This window comes from Hippoglossus stenolepis, chromosome 13, assembly GCF_022539355.2.
Source record: "Hippoglossus stenolepis isolate QCI-W04-F060 chromosome 13, HSTE1.2, whole genome shotgun sequence".
NCBI lineage: Eukaryota > Metazoa > Chordata > Actinopteri > Pleuronectiformes > Pleuronectidae > Hippoglossus > Hippoglossus stenolepis.
Window position 1 is genome coordinate 19,755,890 of NC_061495.1, and position 17,745 is coordinate 19,773,634.

General features: G+C 40.4%; 1 protein-coding gene across 1 annotated transcript; it reads right to left on the minus strand.

Moving 5' to 3' along the window:
• Positions 1 to 72: 72 nt before the first annotated feature.
• wdfy2 (WD repeat and FYVE domain containing 2) lies at positions 73 to 16,965 on the minus strand. Its single transcript, XM_035173756.2, has 12 exons — positions 16,637 to 16,965; positions 14,989 to 15,056; positions 12,738 to 12,811; positions 10,982 to 11,036; positions 9,815 to 9,965; positions 7,302 to 7,414; positions 7,056 to 7,182; positions 6,244 to 6,349; positions 5,297 to 5,398; positions 3,119 to 3,249; positions 2,902 to 3,010; positions 73 to 2,064 (listed from the first exon to the last, which is right to left on the minus strand). The coding sequence occupies exons 1-12, from the start codon at positions 16,771 to 16,773 to the stop codon at positions 2,035 to 2,037; spliced, it is 1,203 nt and encodes a 400-aa protein (XP_035029647.1). The 5' UTR covers positions 16,774 to 16,965; the 3' UTR covers positions 73 to 2,034.
• Between the last annotated feature and the right edge of the window lie 780 nt (positions 16,966 to 17,745).

Below are 17,745 nucleotides of genomic sequence, written 5' to 3' on the forward strand. Positions count from 1 at the left end.
AACATTTCAGAGGAAACTACATGTGTAAAAAGAAAGAAAAATACTGATCCAACAAACACCATTTAGACACAGTCCAGTCACGTAGGTAAATACCTGCTGTTTTAATATATTATTCATACACACAACGTTACATCAATGATCACAACTGGCCTCAGATGAGTTTATTTTGACTGCAGCAGAAGTTTAGGTTTTGTTGATTTAAATTTTGTGTCTGTTGTTTTCTGGGTTTGGACAACACCGGTGATTCTGCACATTTTTGCTCTAAATCACAAACTTGACCATGATCACTGGTATTTCCTTTTCAAAACAAGCAATTGTGTCTTCTGGTGTGGGGATACTAATCCAGGCAGCAACAATTATCAATAAACCAAACCTCAAACAAGATGTGGTGCATTAGAAACCATTTGGAAATAAATTCAATACACATAATTTGTAGTTTAGGGGCTGAAGCCTCAGAGAAACCTCAGGCTCATACTCATGAGTTTAATAGCTGCTGTAAATGAACCTTCATGAGGAGCTATCAAACAGTCAAGAACGTTTTCTCTTTTCTATATTGTTGGAGAAAATCCTTATAAAGCATCAGACACAAACATTATTTTCAAACATCTTTGGAAACATACAGAGGGGGTTAATTCAACTTAATTATCATCTGACCATTAAAGCACAAAAGTGATAATCGTAAAAAAAAAATTTCATCTTCACAGCATTGGTTTGTAACAACATTTTGCTTCTTGATTCCAGTGCAGACGTTAATATATATTTACAGTAAAGTGACAAAAACAAAACAGTAATGATGAGAACAAAACGAGAGTAAACCATGTTCACGAGTTTCCTGTCAGTGTTTTCACATGTAAAGTATTTAAGTGCTGCCTCTGATTGGTTTTTGATGATATGTGCTTTTGCATGTTAGAAACATTTAGGACAAGCTTGAAATAATAAATAATCTCAAAAGAACATAGAGTATATTTTAAAAGATTAGAAGGACATTGATTCAATAATTTACAGATGACAGAACCTAACAGGGGTATTCTGCACTGAGACAACCATGACACCGTCTGAAATCCTGTCAGCGTCCATTGTCCTGAGTTAACCTCGCTTACGTTTACTGTCAATATTCTCAGTAGCACCATCTACAGGCAAGGAAGGCAACAGCTCCTGCAGTGTTGATGCTTCTGCTACCCGCAGGCAATGAGGCTGACTTGTCCATTTGTTTACATGTTTTATATTTTAGATATGAACTAGAAAATATAGAAAATAAGCAAAACGAAAAAATATGTTTGTGTGATAAATGCACAACCTGCAAAAACAATTGAGTGTTTAGAAAGGTGAACAATTGTTGATTCGATTACTTCTCTAAAACTTAACATTTGCCTGTAGAGGACCCCATCTGTAAGTCTTATCTACTGCTGTTACTTTGCTTCCCTGCGGGTGGTGCAGGTTGTTGAGCGTAGATGAGGTTTGACAATGAATACGCAGCTCCCTCTTGAGGAGAATCTGCAGCCGGCTAACCGTGAGATTAAATCTGTCATTGAGTTGGGGTCCAGATCCACGAAGAGCTTCACAAGTCAGGTTTGGTTGGAGGGTATCCGCTGGCCGCAGTGCAGAAGCTTGTTTGGTGAGTTTCCAGCATGAGAAGCGGAAAGGAATGCATGAAAATCAAGCAAATAAAGTGTCAGCTGCTCACAAAGTCAAACACCTCATTCCCTCACACACACACACACACACACACACACTCAGACAGCACAGACGCAGACAAACATGCAGACACACAAAACAAACACCAACAACTGTCTGTATTCTTGCGCCAACCGAGGCCTGTCCTGATCCCAGGCTGCACTGCTCCCTGCAGTGTCCTCACTGTGGACGCGCAACAGCCGCAGCTTGTTGTTGAATAACTGTTAAATATTATCCGGATGACATCAATACTGTTGAATACGCTGCTCTCTTTCTCTTCCAAGTGCGGCTGTTCGCGTTAAACTCTCACAGTTTGGTGAGCAGAGGTTCCCGCTGACTGCTGCCGTGCGTCCCCAGACCTCAGGACACCACAGGAGTCATGTCCCACAGCTGCAGACAAACAGAAGACATCATCTGGTTTTTTTATTCAAATAGAGACAAAGCAGTTAAAGAGGCTCTTCTACCGATTTTCTAAACCTCAGAGACCAGCATGAACCATGTGTGAAAAGACAGATTTCAAATACAGTTTGTAATATGCATGTGTTTGTTTAGATCATAGACAATAAATAGCGATGGAAAATGCATCTCCACTTCCCCCCACTATTCAGAAATGAAGCCAACATATCCCGGATGCGAAAGCTGCCATCTTGTGCCAAGGACGTCATTCGGACTCAAAGTCTCTGGAGTACCAGCCAAGACCTCAAGGTCTAATTTATTGAAGGGACCTCTCTACCTTGGCTCCATCACGCGATCACTACACCACAGATTCTTGCTCCAAATGACGTCCTTGGAGCAAGTTGGCACAGTTTATATCCTGGATATTTTGGCTTCATTTCTGGATAGTTGGAGGAGGTGGAGACATGTCGTCCATCTTTATATACGGCCTATGGTGGTTCACTATTGGCTTTCCACCAAACTGTATTCATACTTGTCATGTCAAAAACCTGATATGGTCAAGGCTGGATTACCTGCCAGGAAAAGTGAGCAACTGCCGCAGGGCCTAAAGTCCCCAGAGGCCTCATAGGGCTGGAGAAACTTAAACATTCATACACAGTGCACAGGGTTGGTATGAATAGGGAGTTCCTCCTGGCAGGTTAATCGAGCCTTAAGCATGCAAAGGAAGAAATCGCCTGGGTAGAGTTAAAACTCAGCCTGATTAGTTTTGTTAACCATATTCACTTGCTTGTCTTATCTGAGACTTGGAAATACAACAGTTGGTTCACAGACCTTGATAACCTTGTCAGTGCCAGAGGTGAGCAGATTTCCAGTGGTGGGCTCATAGTGCATGTAAACAACGCTGTGCTTGCTGTCGTGGAAGGTGGCTGTGGGCGCTCGGCTGAAACACAAAGAGGGGGGCGACGGTTACTTCACTGTGCAAGCGCTGAGGAAGCCGCTGGCACAAAGGGCCAGTACATGGCGACGACAGAGGCCGATTGTTACTCACTCCTCATCAGTGATGGACTCGTGGCAGCTGTCACACACACGCACCTCGAACTCGAAGCCCATGAGGGGGATGGTGGAGCGCTTGGACGAACACTTGCCGCACACGGCTTGGCCACACTTCCTACAGTGATGCTGGAAAAACACAGGAGGACTTGAACCTGTCAGCTTTGATTAGCAACAATATTATCTGTTATCAGCAGCAGCAGAGTTACACAGGTGTGTGGGAGTATCTGAAAGACCAGGGGAGGAAAGGAAATCACTGCTTTTCAAGTCAGGGGAAATTCTGCTTCCGTTCAGACCTGGTTTTTTTACATCCATTCTACGTGAGCTACTCTAAGTACCTGTGTTTACACCTGGAATTAAAATGCATCCTGATTCTGAATGTGTCTCCAGTGAGCACTTGTAATCGCATCTCACTTCACTGCTCTATTTGCAAATATAAGCATATGTTTTTTTGTTCACAAAAAACGAATTATTGGGTTTTAAGACAGTTTGAAGATGTGTCTGATGACAGTGTGTGTGTGTGTGTGTGTGTGTGTGTGTGTGTGTGTGTGTGTGTGTGTGTGTGTACCAAATTTGGATTCCCTAGAGGTGAGATATCACATTCACAAGCCAATGAGGTCACAGCGACTTTGACCTCTGACCACCAAAATCTGCACAGTTGACTCTTGAGTCCAACTGAATGTTTGTACCAAATTTGAAGAAGTTTCCACAAAGAATGAGACGGACGGTCGGACAATCCCAAAACATAACACTGGCCACTGGCTGTCGCTGGCGTAGGCACAAAAAAAGAGATTTGGTATGTGGACGTCTATGTAAATATTGGGGCAGTGGCCACAAATAATTCCATCTATGGGCCAGATGATGTGTAAAACATATTTTCGGTTCATCATTTGAGCCGTAGAAGATCAGATCACTCAGGTTGGATGCAAATACCAGGTCTGAACAGGGTTTCTGTGGAGTCCCAGAGTTAAGCCTGCTTAGATAATATGCACCTTCACCAAATCAAATCAATTAAGACAATCAATGATTATATTAAAACAATTTTTTAAATTTTTACTTAAAATTAAAATGTACTTCATTTAAAATTAAACTGACCAGTTAATCTAGTAACTATAATTACAAACATGTCATTTCTGAGCTTTGCATGTTGCCATTGATTAATTTACATGTGTCTGTGATCACACACAACATGAATCAGACCAACAGCAGTCTGATCTAATGTCAGAAAAATGAGAGTTTGATTTACAGAGCAGGATTTTTCCTCCATGGTCTTGAACAGGAAAACAACAAGTCATTCCGAGTCCGAAAGTTCAAGTCAGAGTCATGAGTCAGCCTGGCTGAAGTCCAGATCATGTGACCGCCTGTACCATCACTGGAATGCTCCTGTAACATTTCTGTTTGTGCTCTCTTGATCATGTTTGTCTCTGAATGTTTGTAGAAACAGAAACCTCCTCCGTTCTCATAGAGTTACCGTCAACATTATGAGCTGCTCAATGTTTGTCTTCAGTAATACTGAGACTTCTTCATGTGCAACTATGACGTGTCTGTTTGTGAAACCTGATCTGCAGAAACACAAACATAACCCTGCGTTGTGTTTGGTTCCTGCAACAGACCGCTCCTGAAAATTGCTGTGCAGCCGAAAAACGTCTGTTAGTGAATCCATTGACACAAACGAGTAACCACGACGCAAAGCTGTTCCTGTGAATGAGGTAATAAAACAGCCACAGGATGTTTGCTTGCCATTAGTGTAACACAAGTGAAGAGTTGTGTGCGTTTGCAGGATAGTTGTTAACAGCTACAGAATCAGTGCATCTGTTTTAGATGAGTAACTGATGTCAGAGCAGTGATGGTAGTTTTGGATCTGATGCTTTGTAACTATGGTTTTTTACCTCCATGAAGGACGTTATGTTTTCGCCTCTGCACATTGGTTTGTTTGTAAGCAGGATAAAAAACAACTGAACTGATTCCATGAATCTTGGGTTGACACATGAGTAAAGAAAGAATCTGGACAAAGAGTTGGATCTAAATCTGAATCTGTGTAACTTGGTGCAACTTGACTGAATTTCATGGGACTGTTGGGCCTTGGCGGAGTTATGAGCTCTACTGGGAGCCATTCACGTTTTATATAGAAATGAAATGATTAAAATAAAAATAGATGTGTGTGTGTGTATTGTACCTGTCGTAGGCCGATCTTCTTACTGTCCCACATCTGTTTGAAGTTCCAGAAGAAAGGCTGCTCACACTTCTGACATGAGTCACTGTCAAGCCACTCCGGAGTCTGTGCCAACACACAATTCTTAAATTATAGATGTTTCCCGTTTTTAGAGTTTCCTTTTCCAAACTATGGAATAATAGTCAATATATAAAACAAACTTAAATCAACCACAAATGTTTAGATGTGTAAAGGTAGAACTGACGTCAAACTTTTCATTAAGATTTTAAGCTGTTGGGTGGAAAAGTGATTGAAGGAAAACTAACATTTGACTATTTGGTTTTCTTTGGACATGCAGTTAAGAATATCAATATTAAACTTGAAGTCAGGATGTGACTCAGAATAAAGAGGGGACACAAAACTATAACTATATGTGATTATTTTTGTTCATGATACATCAGTATTAATTAAACAAAAGAATTCAACTCCTCTTCAGTTTTACCTCTTTCCACTCTCTAAATCGCAAAGCTCTAATGATTATGCTATTTAACCTCCTTCCCTGCGTGATTAAGCTGCACAGAGCAACGTTTAGCTGAGAGTGACCATTTGGGGAACAGCAGCCACCGACTGATTATATTTTAAGGCTCGCCGCAAGGGATCTCAGCTGCAACAGAACCAATGAGTCAGAAAATAAAATTGAGATGAGAATTTGGGCCGAATAACAGAGCAGAATGGCACGGTGGCGGAATGAAAGTGACTCTGTGTAAATGAAGAAGCAATCAAGTAGTCAGTAAGTGTGTGGAGAGCAGAGAGGGAGAGGAGACGTTTGTTTCTTCAGAGAATTCATTCCAGAGCAGGAGGGAAAGTAAATATGAGCGGTTTGTCTGAACCACAGTGAAAACGCACAGCAGTTCATAGATTATGAATAAGTGCCTGTGTTTGCGTGTTGGGTTGATGTTACACTCTATCACCTCTTGTCTTGTTACGTCCATGTTCCAGATGACGATGCCTCCATCTGAGCTGCAGGAGATGAGCTGACGAGTGTGTGAGGCGTAGCACAATCCCTGAACCTTGTCACTGTAGAGAGAGTGCACGCACACACACATTCATTGGACAATAGACTAAGCAAGCGCTGAAATAAACAGTAAAGAGCAGAGATGATGTCCCAGCATGGGTTCTATGAAGAATATTTAAAATTTTTAAAAGTCCAAATTCAAGATTTTAAACCCTGCACTCTGCGACACAACAGCCACATTAAGCTAGTGGGTAAACACTAGCTTTACTCACACACACCAATACATAAATCTGATATCATATGTGTTGATCTAAATTCATTAATCAATGAATCAATTGATCTATAAAATGTCAGAAAACTGTGAAAGATTTTCTTCACAATTCACTGATGTCAAGGACGATGTTTTTCAAATTTCTGTTCAGAAGCTAGTAATTGAATGTTGTCGGATTAACGTAAAGGTTAAATATGCAAAGGCAGAGATAAAATGACTTGAATCACAAAACAATTATTTCACTGATGCTGCCTCCTCTTCTGTCATTATATTCATGCTGTTCACACACCGCTCCTGCCTCTCTCACTCAAATATTGTGCACACCCTGCGACCCTGTCTGTCATGTCTGAATAAAGTCGTAAGGAGGAAAACAAAGTAATGAATACGAAAAAGACAACAGCAATCTATCAGCACAAAAGAATTGTGTATAATTATAACTCAAGTGTCCATTCAGCTGGATAACAATAAATAACATTTTGAGAGTTGGTGATTCTTACTTGTGTCCTTGCAGTTCAATGGCTGTTCCTTTTCGCCCTCCGATGTCCCACATGATGATGGAGTGGTCTGAGCTGCCGGAGAACAGCACCCTCTGGACCGGGTCCCAACTCAGTGCCGTCACATTACCTACATCACATTCAATTCCTTGTTTTGTCTGATCCACAGTTCAAAACTCTAAAATATTCAGTTACATAAGATAGAACAAACTGATTGATTATTGATTGGTTAATGTGTGTGTCGTGTACCAGTGTGTCCCTTGAAGGTGGTGACCAGGCTGCAGCTGTCCTGCTCCAGCTTCAGGATGGTCACCTGACCGGACTGGTCCCCTACGAAGGCGTGTCTGGTCTCCACATCGAATCTTAGTGTACATTAAGGTCAAAAAAGAAGAAACTGTCCTGCTTAAGAGACGACTGATGCTTCAATTCAGATTTGATCTACTTCTCGACCAAAAAAACACAAATCAAAAATAATTACTGTAGTTTCAACAGAGCAGCTGTGCTCAACAACCTACAACTAACATGAGCTATTTGAGGTGGTTAAGTCACAACACTGACAACACTGTAGAAGAGCAAAAAACAACCACTGCACAAAGACAACCCTCATTATTCTAAACGATCTAAAACAATACTAATCTAAATACTGGAAAATGAGTTTTCAGGAGCTTTGTGCCTTTGTGATGTAATGGAAATTGACTTAATAACTTCTTAGTTTATGCTTACAGCAGCCTTTCTAATCTAGAGTACAGCTCAACATTAACTTTATGGTGCACCCACTGTCTAGCATGTGAGCACATTGTCTATTCATTTCATGCAGAAGTTGATCCTGAGATCACCTGAATTCTACAGTGACCTTTTGCTCTACTCTTTGCCCCTCAGCTGACTGACACAACACCCTAACAATACATGATACTATTTCCGCTCACCCCTGTTTTGGGGTCAGAGGTAACCCACACAGAGACACTTAAATATGAGCACAGACACACGGTACAGACGTGTCATCCTTTCTGCAGAAAGCTTTTACAAATAAATTTACAAAGACAACTTGTCCACCACAGTAAACAATGTGTGTCGTCTCAGTGGAGCATAGATTTGGTCGATATTATGCTTGCAACATGACGAGGGCGGTTCGACCCCATCCAAGTCTTCTCCAGGTTCAAACTTAAAAGGTGGAAAACGGATGGTCTTCCTAATCAAGCATCAACCATTTAGAATTGAGTAACAACTTGGAAGAAGTTGAATATTGTTTCACTAAAATATTATCTACAAAAACTCATCTGCATGAATAGTTGTTGAGCAAATATGACACATTCAAAAGTTTGACCTTTCCCAAGCAGCCAGAATATTTAGACACAAAAAACGCAGGACTATGGCACCGTCACTGACAGTGAACCTGAGAGCAGCCAGTCAGTTTCTCAATCTTGATTATTAGCATCACAAGATCTGTCTTCTATCTTATCAGGCATCGCAGCTCGTTGCTTCCTGCTGCTCTCACACTTTACAACCAGGGGCCTGTACAACGAAGAGAATTCAACATACCCAGGATATCTTTTCGTTATCCGGCTTCACTTATCCTAACACTGCCTTAACATTTGTGATGTATTGATATATTTCGAAAAACACTTCCTCCGTTTGTTAGAAGCTCTGTTTTAAAACCTGACATTCATTATTTCTCACGTCACTGTATCCTAAACTATTGCTTTTTCAGTTGTCAGTAGTTGAGATTTATTCTGTTATAATGAACTTAACAGTGAAGCTTGGCAGTTTAGCATGAGTTACCATGGGGATTTACTCCAGTAAGAAGTGAACCAGCTTCGTAGGACAGAAAAATACAAGACCACAAGCTACAAAGGCACCCAGGTGTAACTTCATCCGACTGTGCAATCCTGCTTTCATTGTGGTTAGGGAATAATTCATGGATCTTGATGAAAAAATTCAGGCATATTTATGGAGCTGATATCTTTGTGTATGTTTGCAATTTTGGTGCAGCTAGATTTAAATTAAGGAGATTGTTGGGCCTTGGTGGAAGTTTGCGCTCTACTCAGTGACCTTCTAGTTTTATTGGTGTTTCTATTCTTACAAAACACAGCAAATATCCCTATAGTTGGACTAAAAAATTCTTATCTTGACTTATACTTATATTCAACAAGTCGTTTTGCTGTCCGAAAATGTATTAATAAAAATATGTGACCTCTCTCACTTGAAAACCTTCTAATGTGTTGTTTAAAAAACTTCAAAACTTCAAAACATTCAATATTAGCTCTGCAGTTTGGGGTTTTGTCCTACGGGGCTGCTCATCAAACAGAATCAGATCAGACCCTCAGAATCGTGGATACAGTCACTACAAAAACAAACACCGTCTCCCACTGGATCTCTTGCTAAACAGAGCAGACAAGTTAGCATGTTGAGGCTAGCAGTGCTCGGGCCTAATGGCAGGCTCATTGGTATGGATCAGTGTTGCTGCGGAGCACTCGCAGCCTTTCATCTGGCCATTACCGAAACCAACTCGGCCCGTTTCCTTGACAACAGCATGACTGATGCCTATTGTTAGCCCTTCCCAGCAGTATGAACTAACTGGAAGCTAATCTCGATTGCCCTGTTTTATGTCCCTATGGACTTAAAATAGACTGTGTTGTCATAATGAAAAGGTTTTTCAGAGTCCAAAAGCACCAAAGATGGCTCGTCACTTCCCACTCGGTTCACGGAGTCTGCAAACCAACACAAACAGAGCAGGAGGGGAAGCTGGGAATGTTAAAGGATACTGTAGTCCAGAAACCCAGGCGGCCGTGCGGTATGTCCCCAGCTGCTGGCCGCTCTCCGAGCAGTGCCAGTTGAAGTTTTTGTCTTGGCTAGTGCTCAGTAGCCACTCCATCTCCAACACAAACAGCACCACTGTCACTCTGCCCTGGTGGGCTGCACATGCAAAAAAAACACACACACACAAATACTACACATGAGATCCATATCCGCATTCATCTCAATCTAACTATTTTAAAACACTATCCAATCTGCATATTTACAAGCGAAGAAAGATGGTGCAGCACCACTTCCTCCTTTAAAGAAACATCTCATCAACTAATGTAGAAGAAGTTGTTCTGCACTGGTGCAGAGACCTTTTGAGATCTTACAATTTCCCAGAAAAGCACCAACTAATAACAGAATAGCTGCTTTTTAACATGCACTGAAGTTGGGACATTTTGCTGAAGTCATCCGGATGGGCTGTATGTGATAACAAAATTGTCCGAGTCAGTTATTCTGGACATTTTCCGGTGATATGTACTGAACACGTCTGAGTGAGCGAGTGATTGGGGATGTTGATTACGTTTCTGACAAGCGACAAACGCAAAACGGAAAGAACACAAATATTCCAGGCTGAAAAAGAGGTGGCATACACGCTGACAACGATTTTAACTTGGAAGGACAAGACTTTTTGTCTACTGCCTCCTGCATGCTCTGTAGGCACCACCCCTCACCTGGATTTACCTTCATATTAAACTGATGTATGTTTAATGGAATTTTCCAGTAAGTTTGGTTTAGTTTACTTATTTAATGCTATAAAAACGAGGTGAAACTTAATGATTGACAGCTTAGATCGACTCGCATTTGATCGAGTGCGTGTATCGGCGGGACTCCAAATGTCCAGGATAGTTTGACTTCATTTTCTGGATAGTGGGAGAAAGTGGAGAGTAGATGTGTCGTCCATCTTCATACAGTCTATGGTTCTACATAAAGTTATCAAAGTTTACAACTGAAGTCATACGACTATGTGACAATGTTAAAAACAAAAACAAAAAAAGTTAAAAAATAAGCTTTACAGGACTCAAAACAAACGAACAATGGTGTCTTTTTGGTTCTAGTGATATTTACTGACACCCACCCACCCACACCCACACCCACACACCCACACCCACACACACTTCCTCCCTCACCCTGGTAGGTGCGTGCAGGGGTGATCTTGTTGTAGTCCTCTGACAGGATGAATTCCTGAAAGACAGGAAGCGAAGATAAAAGTTCACACTGTCTGGGGTCCAAGAGTAAGGTTCTGAGGAAATCAATGAATGGGGAAAACAAACGATGTCGCTGTGTTAAAACTTGAACATGTCTTTACAGGGTTTTCAAGTAAACACACAAAATGAGATTAGTAGAGACTCTCTGTCAATCATTATATAATCATTGTTTGCAAACTGTGCTGCATATAAAACATCACCTGAAAGCCCTTGAAAAAGTCTCAAATGTTCCTTAAAATACTTGAAGTGTAGGGCTTCCTTCCTAAGAAATACTTTCCAGCTTCACCATCGTAAAGTGTAACTGCAAATGACTGAATTTGAAAAACTGCAGGCCTGTGTAACGGGCAGCAAAAACCAGAACAGATTTCCTCTGAAGACAACACCCATAACAAAGCATTGAAGGAACTGGAAGTTTTAGGGTGGGAAAATGTTGACTTTGTGTTTTGGGGAAACTTGTTTCATACTAAGTCACCCAGAGAAGTGGTCAAGAACCAAAAGCAAAAGCTGGACAGTAGAAAAGTCTGTATCTTAGAATAGACTGGTCTGCATCACATCATGTCAGGTTTGTTTGACATAGAATACACTTCCTAAAACAAACAAGAACACCAGTCTCTATAGAGTCATGACCACTACAATGTTCATTACATCATAATGCTTATTTCTGTTGGTTTGGGAGATTTGTAATTAATGAGTTGGACCTTAAGGAAATCCAATTAAATTCAGTGTTCATCCTCTGCGAAGCAAGAATTTTGTTAATTCATATACTATCATATTAAATTACATTCACCCGAAGATTTCATGGCAATCTGAGAGTTTGTCAAGAATCAAAGTGTAGGTACAGGGGAAATTTAACCTGTTGTTGCTGTTACAAGAAATGTCAGGGGGCAGAAGCTTTACGGATAATCCTCAAAGCAAACATGAACACCCGTAGTAAAAGTCATTGCTCCCTGCTGGACAACGTGCTAAATGGACAAACACCACTGGGGTGAAATGACTTTGAAACATTTGTAATTTTAGTCTTTTAATTTCTTTAAAACGCATGGACCCTACACTTGGAATGGTGATTTGTTGGTGAGTTGCTCCTCCACTTTGGTCCAGATTGATTGGTGATCCCTTAATTTTTCATCTATCTCCATTATCACACAATACTATTTGATTTGTCAAAAACCTTGGTTTGTAAAGTACCTGCAAAACTAAAAAACACTCCCTTCATCCTCAGGTGTATAATGATTAGAATGATTTAATATCTGAAACTGGTTTAAGTAAACATCAAGTCTGTTTAAGGTTAGCACTAAGATGGAAGGGTACAACTATGCAGCTTTAGGAGAAAATATGACATTTCAGAGTTCAGAGCTTTTCATTTCTCTCCAAGTTTGAGATCAGAGTGACCTGATGAAACTCTCATTCCAACTGAATAAACCCCCCCCCATCAGAAACATTCCTGTTGCTCAGAAGAGCAGCCGACATTTCTCCCGAAAATACACACAATAAAAACTGCTCTCCATTTAATGAGTCAAAAAGAAGATGGCAATTTTCAAAAGAGCTTCATGTCAATAATACAAACTACACTGCTGGCGTGTACAGTACCCTGAAAACCACAAGAACAGCAAACAGACCACAGCTGATGAGGAAATGGGGAAAAAGGTGAAAAAGGACTCAGGTTGCTGGTCGAACTTACACAGATACTCCCAGTGTCCATCCCCAGAGACAGCCTCCTGGTTTCTGGGTTAAAGGACATACAGGAGCACGAGGCTGGAGACACAAAGACAAACAAAAACAGTGAACAGTCTGCATGTATGTCCAGAGGTGGCAAACGTACTCACATTTTTTACTTAAGTAGAAGTACAGATACCTGTGTTAAAAAAGACTCTGGTAAAAGTAGAAGTACTGATTCAACTCCTTTACTCAAGTAAAAGTAAAAAAGTGCAGGCTCTGAAATCGACTTAAGTACAAAAGTAAAAATGAAAAATGGCAAAACGAAGAAAGTTCCAGGCACACAAAATAGGATCGTTTTCCTCTTTTGTTAACAACCTGCACAGTGCTGGTACAGAGAAAGAAAGAAAATCACTGGACACAGTCTAGTTTTGCTGCAAGCCAAATTAAATATCCAAGTAAAGTACAGATACCTGAAAAATCTACTTAAGTACAGCAACGAAGTATTTGTACTTTGTTACTTCCCACCTCTGTGTATGTCTGTGTTTGTTTCTTTGGAGAAAATGTACCATTAAATTCATTGTCACTGTAGTTTCTGTCTCTCTGCAGCCCACTTTCCAGCATCACTGTCCTTACAGGTTTTTAGAAGCCAATAATGATAAAATGGTGTAATAAAATACCCTTAACAAATAATACACACCAATCGGTTTCAATATTAAACCTCTTGCCTATTTTAATGTGTTGGCTGATCTGTGTATAATGACACATGGGGGTTAAGGATATGAGTCAAGATACATTATTTTCAGCCAGATTTATCAGAGTGGTGCATGTGCTTCGTGAGCTCTGACTAAATGTGAATCATTGGAGCCGTTTGTGTCTTTCCTGTCTGATTAAATCTGCTGAATACCAATAACATAACATTAAATTATACCCACCAGCTTTAAAACTAAACATTAAGTTTCAATGTGCTCCAAGGCTTCAACACAACAGAGGTGAATAATGATCCCTCTCAACAAATCATCAACAGTCACAGCTTCATGCTGGTCATATACAGGTGCCTTTATTATTCTGTCCACCCCCTGCAGCCGCTAACTGCTTACTACACAAATCAGTTTTAATCCACAGTCAACAATGATTATGGTCTATAAAAATGAAATGTATTTAAATTGGTTTGATTGTCGTCTGGGCAGTTTTATTTAGCATTTTTTGTTTTATTCGCACATCTGGTGATTTTTTTTACGAATTAGTTAGAGAGAAAATTAACTCTACAAATATATTCTTGTTTATTTTTCTGTATGCAATTTTCACGTTTAAAAAAGAGCAGCAAAAAATGTCAGCTCTCAACAGCTTCAGATCAAAATCTGTATTTGGCCAAATGAAGCATCTTTATCTCAAAACCAAAGCAGTGCCCAATCAGTTAACACAGATACCAGTAATATATTATTAAAAGCAAAACACCATTTTTTCCTGTTACAGGGAGCAAATATATATTGTGTTTTTGAAAGGTTATGTGGGATAATGACCCCAAAAGGAAGGGATTATAGATATTTATGTTGACCTTTGAACCATTTGGGAATAACAGAGTGCTGTCGTAACATCCTGGATGTTTTGGCTGAAGGTTGTGGGACAAAAGTCGCTGCAATTTGACTTCATCTCAGTTACCAGCACAAAAATAACATGAAAAAAACCCCAGGAAGAAGGACAAAATCATTCTGTGTATATATATTAAATCACATTTTAAATCCTTCAGATCATTATGCAAACTGAAAATAATTTTGGAAATCCTGAAAGTACTGATTCACATGTATTCTTCTGAACACCCATTTCAGTTTGTCTCTATCAGTAAACTGAAATGTTAAACGAGCTGAATGAAGCCTCTGCCGCTCATTTTGTGAGCTACAGATCTTGCTGATGGTAGCATAGGATTTCCTTGAGTTGCACAACGGGAGGAACACACGGACGGACAGTGTCACAGACATAATGCACTGAGGAGAACAAACGATCCTGCAGGAGCTCTAATATGGAGGCAAACGCGTTCATGTCAGTCCGAGAGATGGTATCATTTATGTTGGTCATGATGGGGAAAGACAATCACGCAGCGGAAGAGAGAGCAAAAACAGGAATCAGCAACTGGCCTATTCCAAGAAGATTGTGATACCTGGACAACTTTGCTGACTCAGAGTCACACACTCGTACATCTTCCGACTTACAGCATTTACAGAACATCCACCCTGAGAACCATTAATCAAACACAAGTATTAGGCAAGAATACTTACATGGCAATGTGTGGTAGACGCTGGGCCAGTACTGACCACTGTCTCTCTTCAGCCATACTCGAATAGCCCTGTGGAGCGAAACCAGAAGGATTTAGCAATGCACTGTGGGAAGACTCTACAGTTACACAAATGCCAGTATGTCTGAGAAAATGGGGAAACATGTAGATGAGGATGTGCATTTGGAGCTGAATGTAATTCAAAGTCATGATGATGACCCTCGTAAGTTGTCACTTCTTAGAATTAAGCCCAGCTCTCCCCAGATGAAGATCTGTTTAATTTTAGAGCTGAAAAGATTAGTCAACCAATAGAAAATCCATCAGCCACTACTGATTCATCATTAAATCTAACCACTAACCCTAAAATGTGCTTGTTCCCACGACTCCGATGTATGGACTCTTAAATTAAACAGTCTCCTGAATCAAAAAGGCTTATGGGTTCTCCACTGTTTTTACAGGCTCCTCTGACCAGTTTGTGTACAACTACCACCAGCTAGGTTCAGCCTGTTCTTCCTCACAATTAATTGTATGTATATTTACGTCTGAAACGTTACAGGAGATAAACATGAAGGTCTGTCACAGGTAGTAAGTTGAACTGGATCAGGGTCATGGACTGTTGACCTCATTCAGACTTGGTATTAACGTCTGTCCTGAATGATCTGCTCACTGGTGGACAGTTAAGAGTAAAAGGTGCGAATGCACCCAAATGATCCTCAATGCGTCTCCTGCTTCAACCACTCCGGCCACATCCGGAGGGGATATGACGTGAGAGTGACTGAATACCAGGGCTCAACTAATATGGATTTTTCTTGACTGCATTTTGGCAATGATTCCGAAGAATATCATGACAGAGAAACGTGTAGGCTTTATATTTTACAGTTCAACCATACATTTGATCCTTAAGTCACTGTAAATGAAAAGAAAACAGAAATATGTAGAACTTGAAAATAGGAAATAAATATTATTTAGTTTTACATAAAATGTAAACATACATTCACATCTTTTCTGCATTGTCTTTGCTGTGAAATACATTTTTTCATATCACAAATCATTAACACTGATATTGATATGTCAGTCAAATTATCATATCCGCAGATTTTTGTTTTTATTATCATTCAACACGTAAATTGCTCAGGTTCCTATGTACAAGTTAATATGAGGACAGGGCACATTTGGACATACACCCCCCACCCCACCCCCCATCGTCCCAGCATTTACTGAGTCACCACACACACACACACACAACACACAGGAATAACAGGGACGATGAGGTTAGAAACCGGTTAGTTTGGGCTCTGGATCACTTACTGTAGCTAGTTAGTTGACAGGTTAATCAACTAACCAGTTTACTGTGGAAATATCCGTCACTAAAATATGTCAAACAAGCCACAGACCGAACATTTGAATGAGTTCATGTTTAGCTAGCTTGATTAGACAATAGGAAAATTTAATATTAACAGGCCGAAGTTAATTAAGGCACAAACGTTCGTTAAGTGACGTTCAGTGACTGTCACCTGAGATATTTACAGAAATGCTGGATAGCCCGGTTCTGTCTTAATGAGCGAACGGTTTGTAATTTGAGGCTCAGCCCGGGTATGAGGCGAGTCAGTGACCGACGGGAGGAGCAGGTGTGCGTGAATCGGGGATGGTACCTGTCCTCAGACACGCTGATCACGCCGTCTTCTTTGGGGATGATGACCGCCGTGCTCACGACCTCCTGGAAAGCCTCGATCTTGCTCAGCAGACACGGCTTCCGAGCCTGCGGCTGGGGCTGAATTTCGGCCGCCATGGGTCGGTGGTGCGCGAGCCTCGGCGTACGGTCCTGTCTCCGGCAAACATAACCACCCGGTCCGACGGCAGAGCTGCGGCTGGGAGCTGCAAGGCTATGATAGGCTAGGCTAAGCTAAGCTATGCTAACCTGTCAGGAGAGCAACACACACACACACACGGCGCTGTGACGCTGTCAGCTGACCACACGCGCACACACAAACACATACACACACGCACACACGACATGCACGTCAACGTCGCCGCCGCCATATTGGACCGGACAAGACTGAGCTGTAAACAAACACAAGTAAACGGATTATCTGCGATTAGACTGAATATAAAGCGCTATATCTTTTACATTTTAAAAGATGGAGAATTAAAATACGCCTTTCTCCATGTATTTATAACCTCGACACTTCGGCTCAATTCGGCTTTTTAGTTTTATATTTTAAGGGGATAATTTTGTCAGATGGCAATAGACATCGAGATGATCTGGCTTCACTTCTGTGAGCTGTATTGTCGTCCATCTTTATCATAGACTGTAATTAAAACAAATTATATATACTTTATGTAATATAGGTCTATATATAGACTCTGGATGGACTTAATATGAAGTAAGATATAATATCAAAGTAAAGTAGGACCATACCAGGTCTTTATATAGGCACTATACAATGGTATTTATATACACTCTTTATAGAGACAGTATATAAAGCTCTTGATTGTATCTAAAGTTCTTTGCATAGACTCTGTATATAGACTGTATATACATTTATTTATATAGACCATATATAAAGATCTTTATACAGACTTTCTATAGACTGTATATAAAGATCTTTAAACATAAACTTTATATAGATTGTAAAGTTCTTTGCATAGACTCTTAACATAGACTCTTTTTGGATATAAAGATCGTTAAATGTATATGGTACATGCGCAGACTCACATGAAAAATACTATTATAAAAAGGCTACTAACATTTAAAAAATAT